This window comes from Camelus ferus, chromosome 10 (genome assembly GCF_009834535.1).
Source record: "Camelus ferus isolate YT-003-E chromosome 10, BCGSAC_Cfer_1.0, whole genome shotgun sequence".
Lineage (NCBI taxonomy): Eukaryota > Metazoa > Chordata > Mammalia > Artiodactyla > Camelidae > Camelus > Camelus ferus.
In genome coordinates, this window is record NC_045705.1 from 50,501,235 (window position 1) to 50,520,288 (window position 19,054).

At 41.2% G+C, this 19,054-nt stretch overlaps 1 protein-coding gene across 1 annotated transcript in view; it reads right to left on the reverse strand.

The window, feature by feature from the left end:
* The window catches only part of LOC102507940 (F-actin-monooxygenase MICAL2), a 213,580-nt gene that overhangs the window by 39,485 nt on the left and 155,041 nt on the right, over positions 1-19,054 (reverse strand). The window contains 2 exon segments of the mRNA XM_032488994.1: positions 12,555-13,902; positions 15,429-15,583. Coding sequence (XP_032344885.1) covers positions 12,555-13,902; positions 15,429-15,583 — 1,503 coding nt within the window.

The window sequence follows — 19,054 nt, forward strand, 5'->3', positions numbered from 1 at the left end:
GTACACTGAAAGTGAAAAATAGAATGGTTGCCTGGGTACAGAATGGTTGTAAATGTATCAGTTATTCACCCTCATAATCACGTGGCTCATTGGAAGCTGTGGCCTGCTAGAGAGTATGGTACCACATATCACTAACCTGGGAAAAGATCAAAATTCAAAATATGAAGTATGGTTTCTACAGAATGCATATTGCCTTTGCACCATCATAAAGTCAAAAAATTGTAAATTGAACCATTGTAAGTCAGGGACTGTCTGCAGTTGGTCTCTATTCCCAGCTTCGGCTAATATTTGGTCTTTGACCCTAATTCCTGACACAGAGCACAGAGCTCCTAAAACCCTTACAATTTTTTCTGAGTGAAAGGAGTGTCTGACACAGAGCTCCCAAATCCCTTGGAATTTCCTGAGTGAGAGGAGTGTCTTTTGTTCTAATGAGGTGACTCTTGGTGGGCTTATGGATGGAGGCTGGTCACTAGGAAGACCAACTTATGATTAGAAGCTCGGAATTTTCAGCCCTATCCCCCCCCCCCCCCCCATCGTCTGAAGAAGGTAGAAGGGCTAGAAAATGAGTTAAAATTTTTTCATGTCTACATGATGAAACCTCCATAAAAATCCCTAATGCACAGTGTTTGGAAAGCTTCCAAATCTGTGAACACATCCATGTGCTGGGAGGGTGGTGATCCCAGCTCTATGGGGACAGAAGCTCCTATGCTTGGGACACTTCCAGACTTCACTCTATATATTTCTTCATCAGGCTGTTCATCTATATCCTTTATCATATCCTTTACAATAAACTAATATGTGTAAGTGTTTCTCAGAGTCCTATACCATTCTAGTAAATTATTAAACCCAAGGAAGGAATTGTGGGAACCCCTACTTATAACTGGTTAGTCAGAAGTACAAGTGACAACCTGTAAGGATATAGAAGTTTTGAGCAAACACTACTAACACATTAGACCTAATTGACTGATGTATAACAACAACCCCAATAACTAGAGAATATACGTTATTTTCCAGAGTACTTGGAACATTTACTGAATTGGTGATATGTCAAGCCATAAAGCAAGTATCAATACATTTCAAAGGACTGAAGTCATACATAGTATGTCTTCTGACAACAGTAAGATTAAGCTAGAAATCAGTAATAAAAAATAGAAATTGAAAATCTCAAAATAATTAGAACTTAAGCAATACTTTTTAACAATCTATAGATCAAAGAAATAAAAATAAATTTAAATTGATTGATGACCAAAATACGGCATAATAAAAGGACTTGAATGCAGCTAAAGCAATGATTAGAGGGATGTATAAACCTTTAAATGTACACATTATGCAAATGAAAAGTTGAGATTAATGCTCTAGGATCCACTTCAAGAAATTAGAAAAAGAACCACCAAATGATCTAATGAAACAAAAAGGAAGAAAATAATTAAGATTAGAACAAATTATGAAAGACAAAGATGAAGAAATAAAATAGAAAATTAACAAAACAAAATCTTCTTTAAAAAGACAAATAAAATTGATGATTCCCCATGAAGAATGACTAAGAAAAAAGGGACAGAAACCACAAATTACTAATATTGGGGATAAGAAGTCCTACAAAGGATTAAAGGAAGCTATTACATAAACCATTTTATGACCATAAATTAGAAACTTTAGATAAAATGGACAAATTTATTGAAAACATGACTTACCAAAATTGAAACAAGAAATAGAAAAGTCAGAATAGTTACATATCTATTAAAGCAACTGAATCCATGACTAAAAATTATCCTACAAAAAATTTTCTACATTAGATGACTTTGTGCCCAAACGTTAAAAAAAAAAAAAAGAAAGAAAGAACAGCAATATTTTAAAGAACAATTCCAGAGATTAAAGAAAAAGATGGAACACTTCCCAACTTGTGTACAAGGCTAGCATTACTTTAATACCAAAACCTGACAAGGATATTGCAAGAAAAGAAATTTTCAGATCAATTACTCTCATAGGTATAAAACTACTAAAAGTGATTAGCAAATCCAATACAGTATTACATAAAAAGCTAACACATTATAACCAAGTTGGATTTCCTCCAGGAACACAATAATAGTTCAACATTTTCTAATTTATATAAAAATTCAATCAATGCAATTCAGCACATCACTGAAGTAAAAATATGGTATCAGTGGATGTAGAAAGTCTTTGAATAAATTTATCATTATTCATGATAAAAACTCATAGTAAGCTAGGAATAAAAGGGAACTTCCTTAAACTAATAAAGAGTACCTACATGTCTCTTAAACAGACACATAGATCAATGGAACACAGTGTCCATAAATAAACCCATATATATTTGGACAATTAATTTACGATAAAAGAGCAAAGAACATACAATGGAGAAAAGATAGTCTTTTCAATAGTGTTGGAAACTGGACAGTCACATGCAAAAGGATCAAACCGGACCAGTATCCCCCACCATACACAAAAATAAACTTAAAATGGATTGAAGACTTAAATGCAAGACCTGAAGCCATAAAACTACTGGAAGAAAACATAGACAGTATGCTCTTTGACATTGGTCTTAGCAATATCTTTCTGGATCTGTCTCCTCAGGCAAGGGAAACAAAAGCAAAAATAAACAAATGGGACTGTATCAAACTAAAAAGCTTCTGCACAACATAGGAAACCATCAACAAAACAAAAAAACCTACTGAATGAGAGAAGATATTTGCAAGTCACATATCTGATAAGAGTTTAATACCCAAAACATATAAAGAACTCATACAAGAGAAGCTGAATAGACACTTTTCCAAAGAAGACATACAGATGGCCAATAGGCAAATGAAAAGATGTTCAACATCACTAATTATCAGGGGAATGCAAATGAAAACCATGACGAGATATTACATCACACCCATTGGAATGGCTATTATCAAAGAGACAGGAAACAAGTGTTGGAAAGGGTGTGGAGAAAAGGGAACTCTCATACACTGTGGGTGAGAATGTAAATTGGTACAGCTGCTATGGAAAACAGTATGGCGATTCCTTGAAAAATTAAGAACAGAACTATCATATGATCCAGCTATTCGACTTCAGGGTATTTATCTGAAGAAAACAAAAACTAACTTGAAAAGATATATGCACCCCTATGTTCATCACAATATTATTTACAATAACCAAGATATGGAAACAACCTAACTGCCTATCAAGGGATGAACGGATAAAGAAGATATGAAATATATATATATGATGGAACACTCCTCAGCCATATAAAAGGATGAAATCTTGCTGTTTGTGACAGCATGGATGGATCTTGAGGTATTATGCTGAGTGAAATGAGTGAGATAGAAAAAGACAAATACCGTATGATTTTACTCATATGTGGAATATAAAAATAAATAAACGAAAAACTGAAACCAAAAATAACATATAGATACAGAAAACAGAGTAGTAGCTACCAGAGGGGAAGGGGGTAGGACGAGGGCAAAACTGGTAAAGGGGATCAACTGTATGGCAATGGATGGAAACTAAACTTTTGGTGGTAAGCACAATGTAGTGCATACAGACATCAAAACATTGCACACATAAAACTAAATAATGTTATAAACCAATAAAAAAGAAGAGTACCTACAAAAATAATCTACAGCAACCACTGAATGTGGTGAAATATAAGCCCTCAGATATTAGCTTTACAAACCATGATGTGCCCTCTCACCACTTCTATTTCACATTGTGTAGGAGGTCCCGGGCAGTACAATAAGGAAAGAAAATTAAGTAAAAGGTATACAAACTAGAAAGGAAGATATCAAACTGTCTTTATTTGCAGACAAAATGATTATCTATGCAGAGTATCTCACAGAAAAAGCTACTAGAATAATAAGTGAGTTTAGCAAGGACAATATAAAAAGTCAATTGTGTTTCTATACATTAACAATGAAGAACTGAAAATCAAAATTAAGAAAGACATTCCATTTACAATAGCAACAACCAAAAAAAGAAATTCTAAAGTGATACAAAATATGTGTAGGACCTACACACTGAAAACTAAGAAAACCTACATAAATTGAGAGATATTCCATTTCCATTGATTGAAAGACTCAGTAGGTATCCATTTTTCCCAAATTGATCTATAGATTAAAAGCAATCTCAGTCAAAATTCCAGCTGGCTTATTTGGTAGAAATTAAAAAGCTAAATTTAAAATTTATATGGAAACACAGAAGACTTACTAGTCTAGCCAAAATAATTTTTAAGAACAAAATTTGAGGACTCCTACTACCTGTTTGCAAGACTTACTATAAAGCTACCAAGATCAGGAGAGCATGCTGTTGGTGTCAGGTAAACACATAGTTCAACGGAACAGATTAGAGAGCACAGAGATTAAACCCACATATGTACAGTCAACTGATTACCTATAAAGATGCCACAGTCATTCAGTGGGGGAAGAAGAGTCTTTTTAACAAGTAGTGCTGTAATAATTGGCTATCTACAGGCAAAAAAACCCTTGACTTCTATTTACTATAAAAATTAATTAAAATTGGATTATAGACTCAAGCCTCAAAGCTAAAAGCTGTAAAACTGAAAAAACAGGAGAAAGTCTTAGTGACTTTGGGTTTAGAAAGATTTCTTAGAAATAACTCAAATTATTTTAAAAAAATTTAAGTTTGACTTCATCAAATTAAAATCTTCTATTCTTTGGATGATGATGAAACTGATGAGACAGTCTACTAAGTGGGAGGGAATATTTGCAAGCACACAGATAAAGGACTCACATCCATAACTGTTAAGAACTCTGATTAAATAGAAGGCTTTAGTATGTTCTTAGAAGACTCAGTATTCTCAAGTAATCAAATGTCTCTAATCATTTTGTTTGTTTGTTTTGGGGGGGAAGTAATTTATTTATTTAATTAATTTATATATAGTTTAGTGGAGGTACAAGGGATTGAACCCAGGACCTCGTGCATGCTAAGCATGCATTCTTCCACTTCAGCTATACCCTCCCCGCCAAAATTAATCAATTTAAAACTGTATCATTTATAACTGCACACAAAAAAATTAAATACCAGGGAATATATGTAATGAAAATCATACAAAGCACTGACAGAAATTGCAGAAGTCCTCAGGGATGTATCATGTCCATGGATTTGAAGACTTAATATTGCAAAGCTATTAATTCTCTCCAATTTTATCTAGAGAGTCAATGTAATACCAGTCATATGTCCAGAAAATATTTTTGTGGAAATTGATGAATTGATCCTGTAAGTCATATGGAAATGCAAAAGGCCAAGAATATCCAAACAATCTTGAAGAAAAACAAAGTAGAGGATTTACTTCAGACTGTGAAGACTTACTATAAAACCACATAATGAAAGCAGTGTGATTCAGGTGCAAGGACAGACAAACCAACCAGTGGAAGAGAATAGGAGGTTCAAAAACAAACCAGCCTAATTTATGACAAAAGTGTCACTACAATGAAGTGGGGAGAAAGGATGATCTTTTTACTTAGTGCTGCTAAATCAACTGGATAACAACATGGAAAAAAAACAACCCTCACCCTACCTCACAGAATACACAAAAATCTATCCTACATTGGTTGTAGACTTAATTGGGAAAGGTGAAATAATAAAGCTTCTTTAACAGTGTTGTACAATAGAAATACAATATGAGCCACATAGGCCATTTAAAAATTTCTAGCAGCCAGATTAAAAAATGTAAAAACAAACAAACAAAAATGTAAAAATAAAACAAAATTAGTCTTAATCATATATTTAGCTCAAATTACAAAATATTATCATTTAAACATGTAATCAATATAAAAATATTAATGAGATATTTTATATTATTTCCTTTATACAAGGTCTTCAGAATCTGGTGCGTATTTTACACTTACAGCACATCTTGGCTTAGATAATAAAATTTTAATGTTCAAAGTGAAATATAATTCTATCTAAAGAAAAAAAAATTTATACTGCTTCAGTTTTAAAATTCAAATTCGTTAACATTAAATAAAATTAAAAATTCAGTTCCTCACTCACACTAGCTACGTCTCAAGTGTGAAATAGTGCCTACCATATTGGAAGCACAGTTCTAGAAGGTACTATACAACAGTAACTTCATGACCTCAGAGTAGGGAAAGATTTCATAAACAGAATGCAAAAATCAACAATAAGGGAAAATATTGATAACTTTGATTTCATTAGAATAAGTGCTTCTGCTTATCAAAAACATCTTTAGAGAGTGAAATAGTGAGCCCAAGTGTGGGAGAAGATACTGTCTTCTCCTGTCTGATGGTGTCTACTAAAGAAAACCATAGATACCTGAGCCCACGACCTAACAGTTCCACTCTCGGAAGGTACTGACAGATTCTCTCTTCCACAAAACTCTAGCCAAGCTCCCTGAACCCTCTTCTTGGCTGGACCTCAACCTTGGCCCGTAACAACCAGAGTTTCAACACAAACAGTTTAGCCCACTCACCTTATCCTGCATTGAAAGCCTTAAACACTAGCAGTTTCTAACAGCTCAAGGCCACATCCCTCAGATGAGGAGGACCCAGTCCCCCTCAAGTACCTGCCTGAGAAAACTCAAGACTGATGAATTTACTGTTGGTTTTAGCCAACACCTGTCTATTCCCTCCTGACCACCCTTTCTTGGAGCCTTTACTAAAAAAGACCTGCAATCATCAATCTTTCCTCTGTCCTTTTGAGATGTGTATGTATCTCCTGCCACTCTGGAGTGTTCTTCCCAAGGAACTGGAAGGCAGTCCTTTCAAATGCAATCTTCAGGATGGACAAGGCCTCTGTCTCCCAGTCTCCAAGGGAGGATGGAAGCCTAACCTCCACCACCGCCCAGTAGCAGACCCAGCTGGCCTGATCATCATTTACATGGGCCCACCCTGTGGAACCTTTCACTCCCTTGATTCTGCTGAGGCCCCCATTCAGCCCTCTCCCTACTCCCTCATTCTTCCTGTCGAACATCCAGCCACCTCTGTCAAAATCAAAGCTGAGTCCGGTTCGTGCTGAACCCTCTTCCTTACTGTAACAATTACTCATTAAACTCTGTCCTTACCACTTTAACTAGTATCCAGCTTTGTTTATCTTTGACAGTACTCAACAGAAAAGATATGTATAAGGTGCTGAAAGCAGCGTTCTTCACAATAAAAACAACTGAAAACAACCTAAGTGCCCAGCATCAGACTGCACAAATGAAGAGCGGCATATTCATACAAGGGAATAAACCGCAGTGGTGGAAAAGAGGAAACCACTGCTACGCGTATCAACCTGTCTTCCCTCCCCCCACCACCCCCTGCATAATTTTAATGAAATAAGCCGGGCACAAAAGAGCATATACTTGGATTAGTTTTGTATTGTGGGAGCCATGAACACCATGTTGCAGCTTACAATAGCCCCCACTGATTATCTCACAGTTGTGTAGGTCAGAAGTTCAGGCCTGGCTCCACCGGTTCCCCTGCTCAGCATCTCACAAAGCTGCAGGCAAGGAGTCCACGGGGCTGGGGTCTCCTCTGTAGCTAAGGGCTCTCTTCCTGCTCATTCAGGCTGTTGGCAGGATTCAGTTCTAGTGGTTGTAGGACATGGGTTCCATTTTCTTGCTGGCTGTCAGCTGCCTGTAGCTCCTAGGGGCCTCCTGTCCATAAGCCCTCTCACAACATGACACTTTACTCCTTCAAGGCCAGCAGGATCAAGTCTTTCTCATGTTTTGAATTTTTGACTTCAGAAAGAGCCCAGTCCTTGTTAAGGGCTCACCCGATTAGGTGAGGCCTACCCAGAATAATCTCCCTTTTGATGAACTCAAACTCAATTGGTTTGGAACTTAATTACATTTGCAAAATCCCATAACCTAAGTACAGAAGTGAACGCCGTCATCTTCACATTCCCACTGACACTCGAGAGGACGGGATTACACAGGGCAAGTGTGTGGACAGCCTGGGGCCCTTTTAGAATTTTACTGACCACAGGCTGAATGATTAAATTTCTATAAAGTCAAAACACTGTGAAAGTAATCGAAGATGAAAGAAATCAGATGGTAAGTACTTTTGTTGGGTGGCATTATATTTAGGAAGAAGCAGAAGGGAGGCTTCTGAGTGCTGGTGAAATGTTCCATTTCTTGATCTCCAAGGCGATTACACAAATGTGCCCCTTGCAAAAATCCATCAGTTGCATACTTAATATTTCTGTATGTATTTTATACTGCACTAAATATTTTACACAAAAATAAAAAAGAGATGTTCTCAAGGTGTCTTGTTTAATTATATACAGGAATAATAATTAGCATTAAAACTGTATGTATAAAATTGGCGCTAGTAAGTGCTTGAAATCAGTTGATGCCCCTAAGTAACTTAAAGACTGAGGGATCTATGTTTACTATTTACCTGGCAAGATGTGTTATAAAAATAAGAAAAGTTAAATTTCAGCTGGCTCTTATTCAAGTGATTATAAATTGGAGGTATTTCCACTTGATCAAGCTTTGAAAGTTTCTCACTTTCCATGTCAGTACTGTTTTCTCCCTCTATGGCATGGAAGTGTGTATCTGGCAAGTTAAACGTGACATGAGCAGTGTAGAGTGTGTGTGTGTTGGGGGGGGGGGTTGGCTTGCCAAGAGCAAGGAAATAAAAGCAAACTAATGCATCTGATCTGAGAGGATAGGTAAAATCTGTACATTCTTAGGAAACTAACATAAGAACATCTGAGGAACACAAATCTCTTCTATGTGAAGGGGCCAGGCACTATTTCCAGAGCTGGTCAGCCTTAACCTAACTCTACTCTCTGCACTCCAATTCTGTTCTGAGCCAAGGAAGTCACACCATTTCCTAATGAATATAAATGAATGCAGCTCTTCATGATAAATAAATCAGGAAAACACATTTATCCCAACTTATTCTAATCAGCACATACAGAAGCCATATAAATGTGATATAAGTGAACTAAAGGTTAATCTTACCTACAAATTTGATGCAAAAATCTTAAATAAAATATTAGCAAACAGAAGAGTATATTAAAACAATAAGGCATCATGACCAAATGGTATTTATTTTAGCAATATACGGATGGTTCAGTATCAGTGAATCTATTACATAATTCATAACATTAATTAAACTATGCAGAAAAAAATCATACAATAATCTCAAAAGGTGCTGAAATGACATTTAATAAAATTCAACATCCACTTATGATTAAAAATACTTTTAATAAAATAGGACTACATAGCTATTAGCTATTTTCTTAAAATGACTAAATACATCTGGGTCAACCCAGAAGCCAGCACCATACTTTGATGGGAAAACATTCTTATTAATGAGATACATTCTTATTAAAGTTAAGAATATAATAAGGAAACCATTATCGCTACTTTAATGTTGTCCTGGAGATTATGGAAACCAAAGAAACTAGGAAACAAAATAAGTTAAAGGTACACAACTTAAAAACAAGAGGTAAAATTATCATTATTTGCAGATGTTATGACTACATATTGGGGTAGGACCCAAGAGAAACCATTGAAAAACTTTCACAAGCAAAGAGAATTCAGTAAAAATAGATGGTGCAAAACTGCTATACGAGATCAATAAATTCCATATATACAAACAATAGCAGGAAGATAAAATGGAAAATATCTTATTTATAATAGCAACAAAAATGAACATACCCAATAAAAAATATATAAGATCTATATGATTTCAAGTTTAGAATATTCTAGAGGGTCACAAAAAAGGATACGAGCAAATGGATAGGCAACTCATATCATAAAGTAGTAGATTCTTAACCAGTTAGTTAATCCCATAAAAGTACTCATAGGATTTTTTTGGTACATAGACAAGCTAATGCTAAGGCCATGTGGAATATCAAACAAGCAAGAAGAGCCAGGAAAATTTTGAAAAAAAGATCAATAATGAAATACTCTTTCTACTAAATGGTAAAATATAAAAATTTTAAAATATATAAATATACAAAGGAAATAATGGTACTGACACATAACAGACAACTCAATAGAACATAGTAGATGGTATGGAAATCAGTCCAAGTACAGGAATTTTACATATAATAAACATGTCATCTCACGTAAGAGAGGAAAAAAAGATGTGCTATTCACTAAATTATTTTAGGATAACCAAGGAGACATCTGAAAAAAAAAAGATTGGACCCATAGCTTACATTTTATATTAGGATAATCTCGATGTAAATATATAAAAGTAAGAAAATCTAAAACAAACAAGACTAAAAGAAACTATAAGAAAACATTCTATAAACTTAGAAAAAGTTCCTTCTGAATTATTATATGAAGCCCAGAAGCCATAAAATGAAAAATTGCTACAACCACCATATAAAATTAAAATTTTATATGACAAAAATCACTATAAACAAAGTTAAACACAAATAAGAAGCCGGAAAAAGTATTTGTAATTTATACCAAAAGAAACGAGCTAAGTCTCCCTTTCAATAGAATCCCTCCATATCTTTAAGAAAAATATGAACAACCCAATGGAAAACTAAAGACAGAAACAATAGATCACAGAAAAGGAAATACAAATGACTTTAGTATATGAAAAGATGCTCAATCACCTACCAGGCTGGTAAAGATTTTTAAAAAAAGTTGGATAACACACTGGTTAGCGCAGGTAAAAGGGCGCCCTCTCATACGTTGCTGCCGGAAGTATGAACCAGAACCACTTTGACAGAGGACGATTTGGCAATATCTATCAAAATTCCCAATTCACATATCCTCCGTTCTTGAATTTCCACCTCTAGGAATTTATCCTACAGGTTAAATTCACACATATGCCAAATGGTCCAAGTTCCTCATTATCATAGCACTGTTTGCAATAGCAAAAGATTTGAAATACTTAAATTTCCCATCATAGGGGACTGGCTACAAGAAGTATGGTACATCTACACAATGGAATACCATGTAGCTATGAAATTAAGGAGAAAGTTCTGTATGTACTGATACACAATAATCTCCAAAATAAAATCAAAAGTTAAAAAAGTGCATTCAATACGCTAGCATGCTATTATTTGTGCAAAAAAGAAAATATATAATATGTAAATTTGATTATATATTCATAAATTTTGTCTGGAAGTATGCTCGAGAACCTGATGATAATATCTGTCATCGGGGATAGGACTGGATGCTCAGGGACAGGAAAGGGAGATAGGGCTATTTATTTTGTGCCTTTTGTACCCTTTTATTTTGAGCCATGTGAATGTATTATCTATGAAAAAAATGCACAACACAAAGTTTATGATGTAATAAAAAGGGTGGACTTCAGCCTGCCCATGCTTATCTTGAATTGGCTGAAAATAAAGTCTCTTGTTAATCTATATAGCTTTATGATTAAAGCACCAAAAGGGAGAAATAATTGTTTTGCTTGAAAACTGAAAGCTCCAAAATTAAATTTAAATTTTAAAAAAGTTTTTAACAATGAATAAAAACAAAGTTCTCAGCAATAGGGATGGTAGAATCAGTTTGTTTAAAGCAATCAAACAAATATCAACGACAAAAAAAGAAATCATGTAAGTGTTTTCTCTAAGGATATGTCCCAATGCTTTGGCAAAGAAGAGAATGGGGTGAGAGATTACACATTACTTTCAAAAAAATCTCCTTACTGTTGAATTATTCTGATTTGTTGATATATTAATTTTATAATTTGAAAAATTATAATCAGATTTAAACATAAAAGCCTAAGTCCCATTGGTAGCCAAATACACATAAATGTGTTAAAGCTAGTGATGAAAAAAAAAAGTTTAAAAGAGGCACCATTTTTTTTTTTGACTAGTAAAATAGCAAAATTTAAGATATATAATATACAACGCAGGTGACAGCATGATGAAAAAGGTGCTCTCATCATTAGCTGTGGGATATAAACTGGTGCCTTTCCCTTGTTTCAACTGAAATTTGTAACATGCTGTTGTAAGAAATAACATAGAGAGATCCTATGTAATCTTAACCCATGCAATTCTCTTTTAAAGCACAAGTTGTCAGTGTTAGTTAAAAGAATCTTTCAAAAATTCACATTTTTCAATCAGGAATCCCATTTCTTGGAACCTATGCTAAAAAATATAATTCAAAGGAAAGAAAAAGCTATGTGCATAAAAATGTTCATTCAATACCATACATAAAATATAAATATATTCATATATAATGTATATATCAATAAGTTAAACCATAAGAAAATAGTTCATTAAATAATAACATATCCACTAGATAGAATATACTATAGCCGTTAAATCACATTTATGTAGACTATAAGGTAAGTGGCTTAATACCTATGATATAATGTTGCTTTAAAAAGATATAAAATTTTATATATAACTTAGTGAAAAATAATCATATGGACAATGAATGGGAAAGTGGTGTAATTACAGTTGATTCTGTGTCTCTTTCAAAACTTTCTATAACATAGTTCCAAATTTAACTTTTTCAGATTTTTTTCAAATTCAAGTTTTCCTACTTTTGTCAGAATTCAATTTGAGAAGCAAAACAAGGTGAAAGAGGCCTGCTTGTTAACCCAACAAGGGTAACTAGTTGCCCGGTTTGAACAGTAGACTTTTGTTAGGAAAGAGCCACTTACTTGCACCTTTCTCCGGAGAAGGAGCATGGAGCCTCTGCCCCAGGCAGGCGCTGCTGACGGGCGGCACCAGCTTCTCCAGGGCCTGGGCACTGCCCACGGGCAGCACCTTCCCCTTGGGGCTGCCAAAGAGGTCTTGGAGGTCCTTTCTTGGTCTGGATACTTGGGGGAAACTCTCAAAAGATTTGTCTTTCAGTCTGAGGGAGGAGAAGAGTGAGGTTTTTTTCTTGGGAACCCTGGAAGCATCTGGGAAGGTCTCTTGCAAGCTCACTTTCTCCAGGAGTGTGGGGACATCTTCCATCTTGCTGTAGGATGGGGACACAAACGCAGGAAACATCTTGGATGGCCGGTTGGGCAAACTGTGGGTGCGGAGGGCAGGGTCATGAGGGCCCGGGTCCGAGGGCTGGGCAGCCCTGGTAGGGGGGGCGCCTAGGGAGAAGAAGGCTGAGGCCCTGCTTGCCTTGTCTTTCTTGGGGGACTGCTGGTCCCTGTCTTTACTGGAGCTGCTTTTCCAAAGGCTGAACGAGCGAGTGCCATGGGGTGGGCTGGTGGGCAAAGCCTTTAACTCTGACTTGGCCCAGACCTTCCTCCCACCATCGGAGCTGGGGAGGAGCGGCTCCAGAGACCTTCGGATGGCGTTTGCTATGAGCCTCAGTGGGGACTTGGGCGGGGCCACACTTCGCTCCCCTGGAGCCCGTTCGGCTGGGGTCCCCATCTTTTCCTGAGCCTCTCTCTGGGCTGGCAGGGTCTCTCCCACTGTCCGAGGGAGTAGCAAGGGGCGGACTGGTTTCAGCGCACGGCCTCCTCTACCATTCTCAGCGCTTTGCTGGGAAAGTCGTGCCCCGGCTTCCAGGTGCAAGCTCTCAGGGTTGGAGTCATTCCAATCCAGGAGGCTGGTCTTCTGCTCCTGAGTGAGGACCAGCTTCTTTAAGCCCGACTTCTTCCCCTCTGCCAGCTCTGACCCACTCTCCTCTCCCCTCCTGAGTCTGGTACTCCTTTCTCCTGGGTCCTCTCCAGCCCTGGGAGACAGCTCTTGGTCTGGCAAGCAGCTGTCCTTCCCTCCCATGGGGTATGGACCTCTGTGGATGCTTCTGGAACCCCCGAAAGGGGCCCCTCCCTCCTGACACTCATCAGAAGCCATCTCTGCAGGGTCGGGTGGCCTGGGGCTGGCAAGGCTGTCTCCACCAGGTGTCACCAGGCAGTACTCTGCCCTCTCCAGCACGTGGTCATGAGGCAAATATAGGGGGATTTCCTTGGGTACTCCTTGGGCCCTGGCTCGCCTCAGAAAGATTGGGGTGGAAGGACTGAAATGATCCCTCGAGACCTGCGAGGGGGAGTTGTAAACTGTCACCTGGAGGGGATGGACAAAAAGTAGGAGTGATTTAGAAATTCCTAGCATTTACTTACCTGAGGAAGACACATCTCAGTCCACAGCCCCCTCCATTCCTCTCTCCAGATCTAGACAAAAGGAATTCTACCTGGGATGATTTCAGAGGATCACTCTTCATTCTAAGTGGCTGCCTTGGAATGGGCTGGAGTTGGCCCAGAGCCCCCATATCAGCACTGATCAAAGGCTTTCCTGGGTGGGAGGCCAGAAGGGAAGGCAAAGTCACTGACAAGTTCCTGGGCCAGTGAGGGTAGGGCTGGTCTGGCCCCTGTGGGTGGCCAGGCTCATAGGGAAGGACAAATACCCTGTGCCTGGCTTGGCCATGGTCCCTACTAATGGGCACATCCCACCCATAGGCATGTTCCTCCAACAACGAAGAAACCAGGGCTTCTTCTTCCTTGGAGACCATTAAGGTAAAGAGAAACAGCTACTCTTCCGGCTTGGAGCTGTGGTGGCAGGATAGCCTTCAGGATCTTCGATGACCCTTCTAAACCTGACTATGCCTCACATTTTGCACTGAATGAGTGGCCATTTCTAGCATGCAGGAGCTTGGTCCTTGGCAAAGAAAGAACATAGCAGACTCTAGAAGGATGAACTGTGCCCTGTCAGGAGCTCTGGTCATGGGACAGGAGCTTCACAAGAGCATGGACGTTTTTGTCTCGGGTGTTCTGCTTCCCAGAGCCTAGAACAGGGCCAGGCAGGTAGCAGAGGTGCAATCTTTCACACTGAAGGAGAGTCCAGCCCTGCCTAGACTCACAGCGATGCCATTTTCTGTTCAAGGGGGATGTTGCTTCCAAGGTTCTCAGCTGCTACCAAAGGCACCCTCAGTTCTGGGCCCGCCATCCTTCAGCTGCAGCTCCTCAGTGCCCTCCGTGGGGTCCTTGAGGGCAGAGTGTTAAGTCCTGGTGCCTCTGCCTCCCACAGTCCAGCCCAGATTCCATGCCCCTAAAGTCTGCTGAGTGAGTGAGTGAGTGGCTGGCTGAGAAGGAGCAGGGTGCACCTTCAGGAAAGGGCCAAGTGCATTTGTGCCATTTTTTTAGATTCCACGTACAAGTGATATCATATGGTATGGTTACCAGGGGGGAAGGGGGAAAGTATAAATTGGAAGTTTGAGATTTGCAGATACGAACCACTATATATAAAATAGGTAAACAGCAAGGTCCACTGTAGAGCACAGGGAATTATATTCAATACCTTTTAATAGCCTGTAATGAAAAGGAACACGAAAAGGAATATACATATCTATAACTGAATCACTATGCTGTGCACCAGAAATTAACATATTATAAATCGATTATACTTCAATAAAAAAAATTTTTTTTAGACGAAAAGGACAAGTAAAGAAGGGTGGACTCTTGGCAGAGCATCTCTCTGGCCTGGCTTGACCCTTGCGGTGACTAAGGGTGCTAGGAATCCAGAGTTCAGTGTGGAAGTGGGAGGAGCACAGGCAGCCCACCTTCCTAGCACCTGTGCGGCCCCCAGGCACTTACCTGAGGCGGGGAGGTCCGATCCAGGCCTTTCCCCAGGACACCAGCTGAGGAAGAAGATGGTGGGGAAGGCGAAGAAGACGAGGAAGGAGAAAGAGAAGGAGAAGCTTCCTTTGAGGGCAACATGGTTCTCTTGTTGTTTACTGTTGTTGTCAAATCTGCCAGGGAAAGAACACATTCTCCATTACAGAGTTATGATTTCCTTATTTCATCATGAAAAGAGGAGGTGATGCTCCTGTACACAGAGTCAGAGGGAGGAAGATGCCAGAGATGGACTCAGAGGTCCCGGAGCCCACAGCTTGGGATTTGGAAGGAGAGATGTGGGAGTGTCAGGCTCCCATGGGGGAAGGAAGGAAAGTCCAAGAGCCACTATGTCTCATGCTCACGTGCGAATGTTCCCAAAAGGTGGAGCAGGGCTCTCTGGGGTGTTTCTTAGAAACAGACAGCTACCTCTAACATTTGCCCTAAAGGCATGGGGTCAGGGCTGGGGCTACGTTAAATCACCCAGTCAGTAAACCACCTGAGGCCCCTGCCCACCCCACGCCTGACCACTCCCACAGGCCAGGCAGCCACTGCCAGGGAAACAGGCTCTTCCTTCTCACACGTGCACCAAGGGGTTCTCAGACGAGACGTTAGTTTGAGATTATACGAGAACACAAGGGAGGGAGACTATAATGAGTATCAATTCATTTGAAGCACATGTAGTGGGGTCTGTGCCAACCTCCCATCAGTCAGGGAACAAGTAAGATGCAGGGATGTACTCAGACTGACAGGAGACAGGAGTGCGGCCGGGGCCAGAGGACGAGCCTCATTCTGAACTGTGGGGGCTGAAATCAATTAGCCCAGTTACAGTGGAATTCTGGCAGCTGTCACCTGTAAGATCAATCTCACTCCCTCTCTCTCGGGAGTGCACACATGCACACACATAGCCCCTAGTCACTGCAAACCTAAACTCTCAAGCATTTTGTCTCCCTTTTGGACTATGCCCATAATCGGTCCTCAGAGGGATTCAGAAGATGCCATGCTCAAGTCCAGATCTGCCCGCTCAGTGTCATGCCCTCAGCCCAGCCAGCGCTCCTGTGAGCCGTTTCCCGGAGACTTCCCAGGGCCACTGTCTCTAACTCCCTAATACAGTCAGACTCCCTGCTCCTGGCTTCTCAGCTGATCTTTTTCCATTTCCCTCCAAGGTGTCCAGCCTTCAGATTTCAGTTTGCTTCTTAGCATTATCCTCCGGCCCGTTTCCCCAAAGCTTTGGCCGAGAGGCTCCTCCTCTGGGACCCACCAAGGCCAGGCCAGACCCAAGCATCACCCCAAGGGTTCCTTCTAGACCCACTTGCACAGGGGAACCACGCAGGGGGATTGTCAGTACTCCGTCCTGCTTTCCTCATACACAGATGTACGCGTGTCTGAGCACACATCCTGTCCTGGGCTCTGAGAAGCTGGCCACTTCCCCGAGGGAAGCCAGCCCCCCAGAACGCTTTGGGGGGAAGGTAACTCAGGGGAACAGATCTGAGGGTGGTGGCAGGAAGCAGCTGCCAGGAGCTGACACGGGGGAGGTGGCTGGCCGGCCTGCCATCACCCAAACCCCCATCTCAGCCCACAGGGAGATGGTTCGAGCCTAAAAAGGCAAAAGTTGTGAGTCAGTTGTTGCCTTGCTTCCTGCCTTCGGCTTGCCAAATTCCTGCCAGATTCCTTCTCCTCCTCTTCCTCGCCCCCTCGTTCTCCTCTCTCTGCCACCTCCTGAGTCAAACTCCTGAACTTGCCTCAAGGTCCCCTCAGCTCAACAGACTGCCTTTTTGTTCCCCCGAGGAGCCATCCGGGAACATTCTGGCACAAAGCCAGGACACCTTGGGAAGCAAGCTGACCAGAAAGCCTTGGGGTTCCCAAGGTCATGACCTGGGAGCTGCCCCCTCTCTTCTCTGTCTCATCCCCACCTCACCCCAGCTAGTGGGGTCTCTACCCATGTTCCTCACACCCTGTCTTTAGGAGAAAACTTGGGAAGGGCTTAGGGGGGTGGGGGAAATAAAATACCTGCCACTCAAGCTGCTGCCTGGGAGGAGAAGGTGGGGCCAGAGCCCAGCAGAGGGGATGGGAAATCTCACCCACCTTTGGGTTCCCTCAGAGGACGGTGGAGGGGATCCTGGACCCCCACCCCCTTTACACCCACACCAGCTGCCCAGCACCATGCAAGTTCTGTAGCCCCTCAGTTTCCTCATCTGAGCAATGGGAAGCCTAGTGCTCCTTCACAGGGAAGCTGAAGAAATAAAATGGGATAAAGAGAGGTGCCCAGTGCAAAACACAGAGTAAATGGCAAGTGCTAGCTAAATATTAATTCCATCCCCTTCCCTCCCCACCACGTACACAAGGCACTGCTGAGCCACGGACCTGTTCCAGAAGGGGCTGCACATCCACCATGGCTAGGATTTCTCTAACTTGGGGTCCCAGGAGCTTCTTTCTCATTCACCAACTCAAGTCCTTCTCTGCCAGCCCTTTCTTATTTTCCTGGAAACCTCGGCATGCTCCTGCCAGAGCTGCCCTGCCCTCTGCAGTCCTGGGTGCCTCTCGCCCTTCCAGTCCCATCATGCAAAGGGGGTTGATGAGCAGACCAAGGCCTGGATTACAGCTCCTCCCACAGCCCCCTGGGTCACCTGCCTCTTCTCTGGGCCCTCCACAATGGAGACCTTTCTGCTTGATCCCAGAGGTCATCCTGGTGAGTATGGTCAGCTGGGGGAGGGTGTTAAGCAGCCGCCTCCATCTTCCTGCCTGGGGCCGGGGCCAGAGCCAGCTGAAACGGGGCAGTGAAGGGATGGAGGAGTTGGTAACCCAAAATCTGCTCTCTCCTACAGGACCAACCTCACCTATTGGGGTTCCTTTTTGGGTAAAACAAAGATGATTGAAATGATGGCTCTGGGGATTTTCACAAAGACTGATTGCTGGGTGCAGCTTCCCAGAATTTGGAGCTTAGGCAATGCTCAAATCCTCCCAAAGTCTTGGAGTGCCCTCTAGGGGCGGCAGCTGCTCAGGCTGAACCCACAAGTGGCATTTGTTCCTGCGCTCAGGCCAATCTGCTTGTTCCCTGGTTCTTTGGTAAGTTCGTTCATTGTTTGTTTGTTTGTTTGTTCATTCGTTCGTTCGTTCGTTCGTTCGTTCATTCATTCGGCAAGTAAGGACTGGGTGTCTTCTCTGTTCCAGGCCCATGCTAGGCACTAAATCCATAGAAATGATTCCAATTCAAGGCCTACCCTCAAACCAGCCTTTTTATAGACTTGAGAACCAACACCTGATACTCCCCGGATAACTAAAGACGCAGCTGAAGTCCTCAGACCCACCCCAGAAACCATGCTGCTGGTTAGCAGTCCCCTCTCTCCTGTGCCTCCTTCAGCATCCCCCACCCTGCTGGGAGGGTCCCCCACCAGATTCCCTGCTCTCACTGCAGACTGGCAACTTCTTGAGGGTGAGGCTGGGCCCCTCACACTGGTGGTACTCAGTAAAGTCAGCTGGAAGCATTAGATGGACTCTGCACCCACAGGGACCAACACAGAAGCAGAATTCCTGTGACCGGGACGGGTGAGGTAGGAGAGTAAATGAGGTGACCTATGGAAAGAGCCCGGCCCAGGCCTTCCATAAAC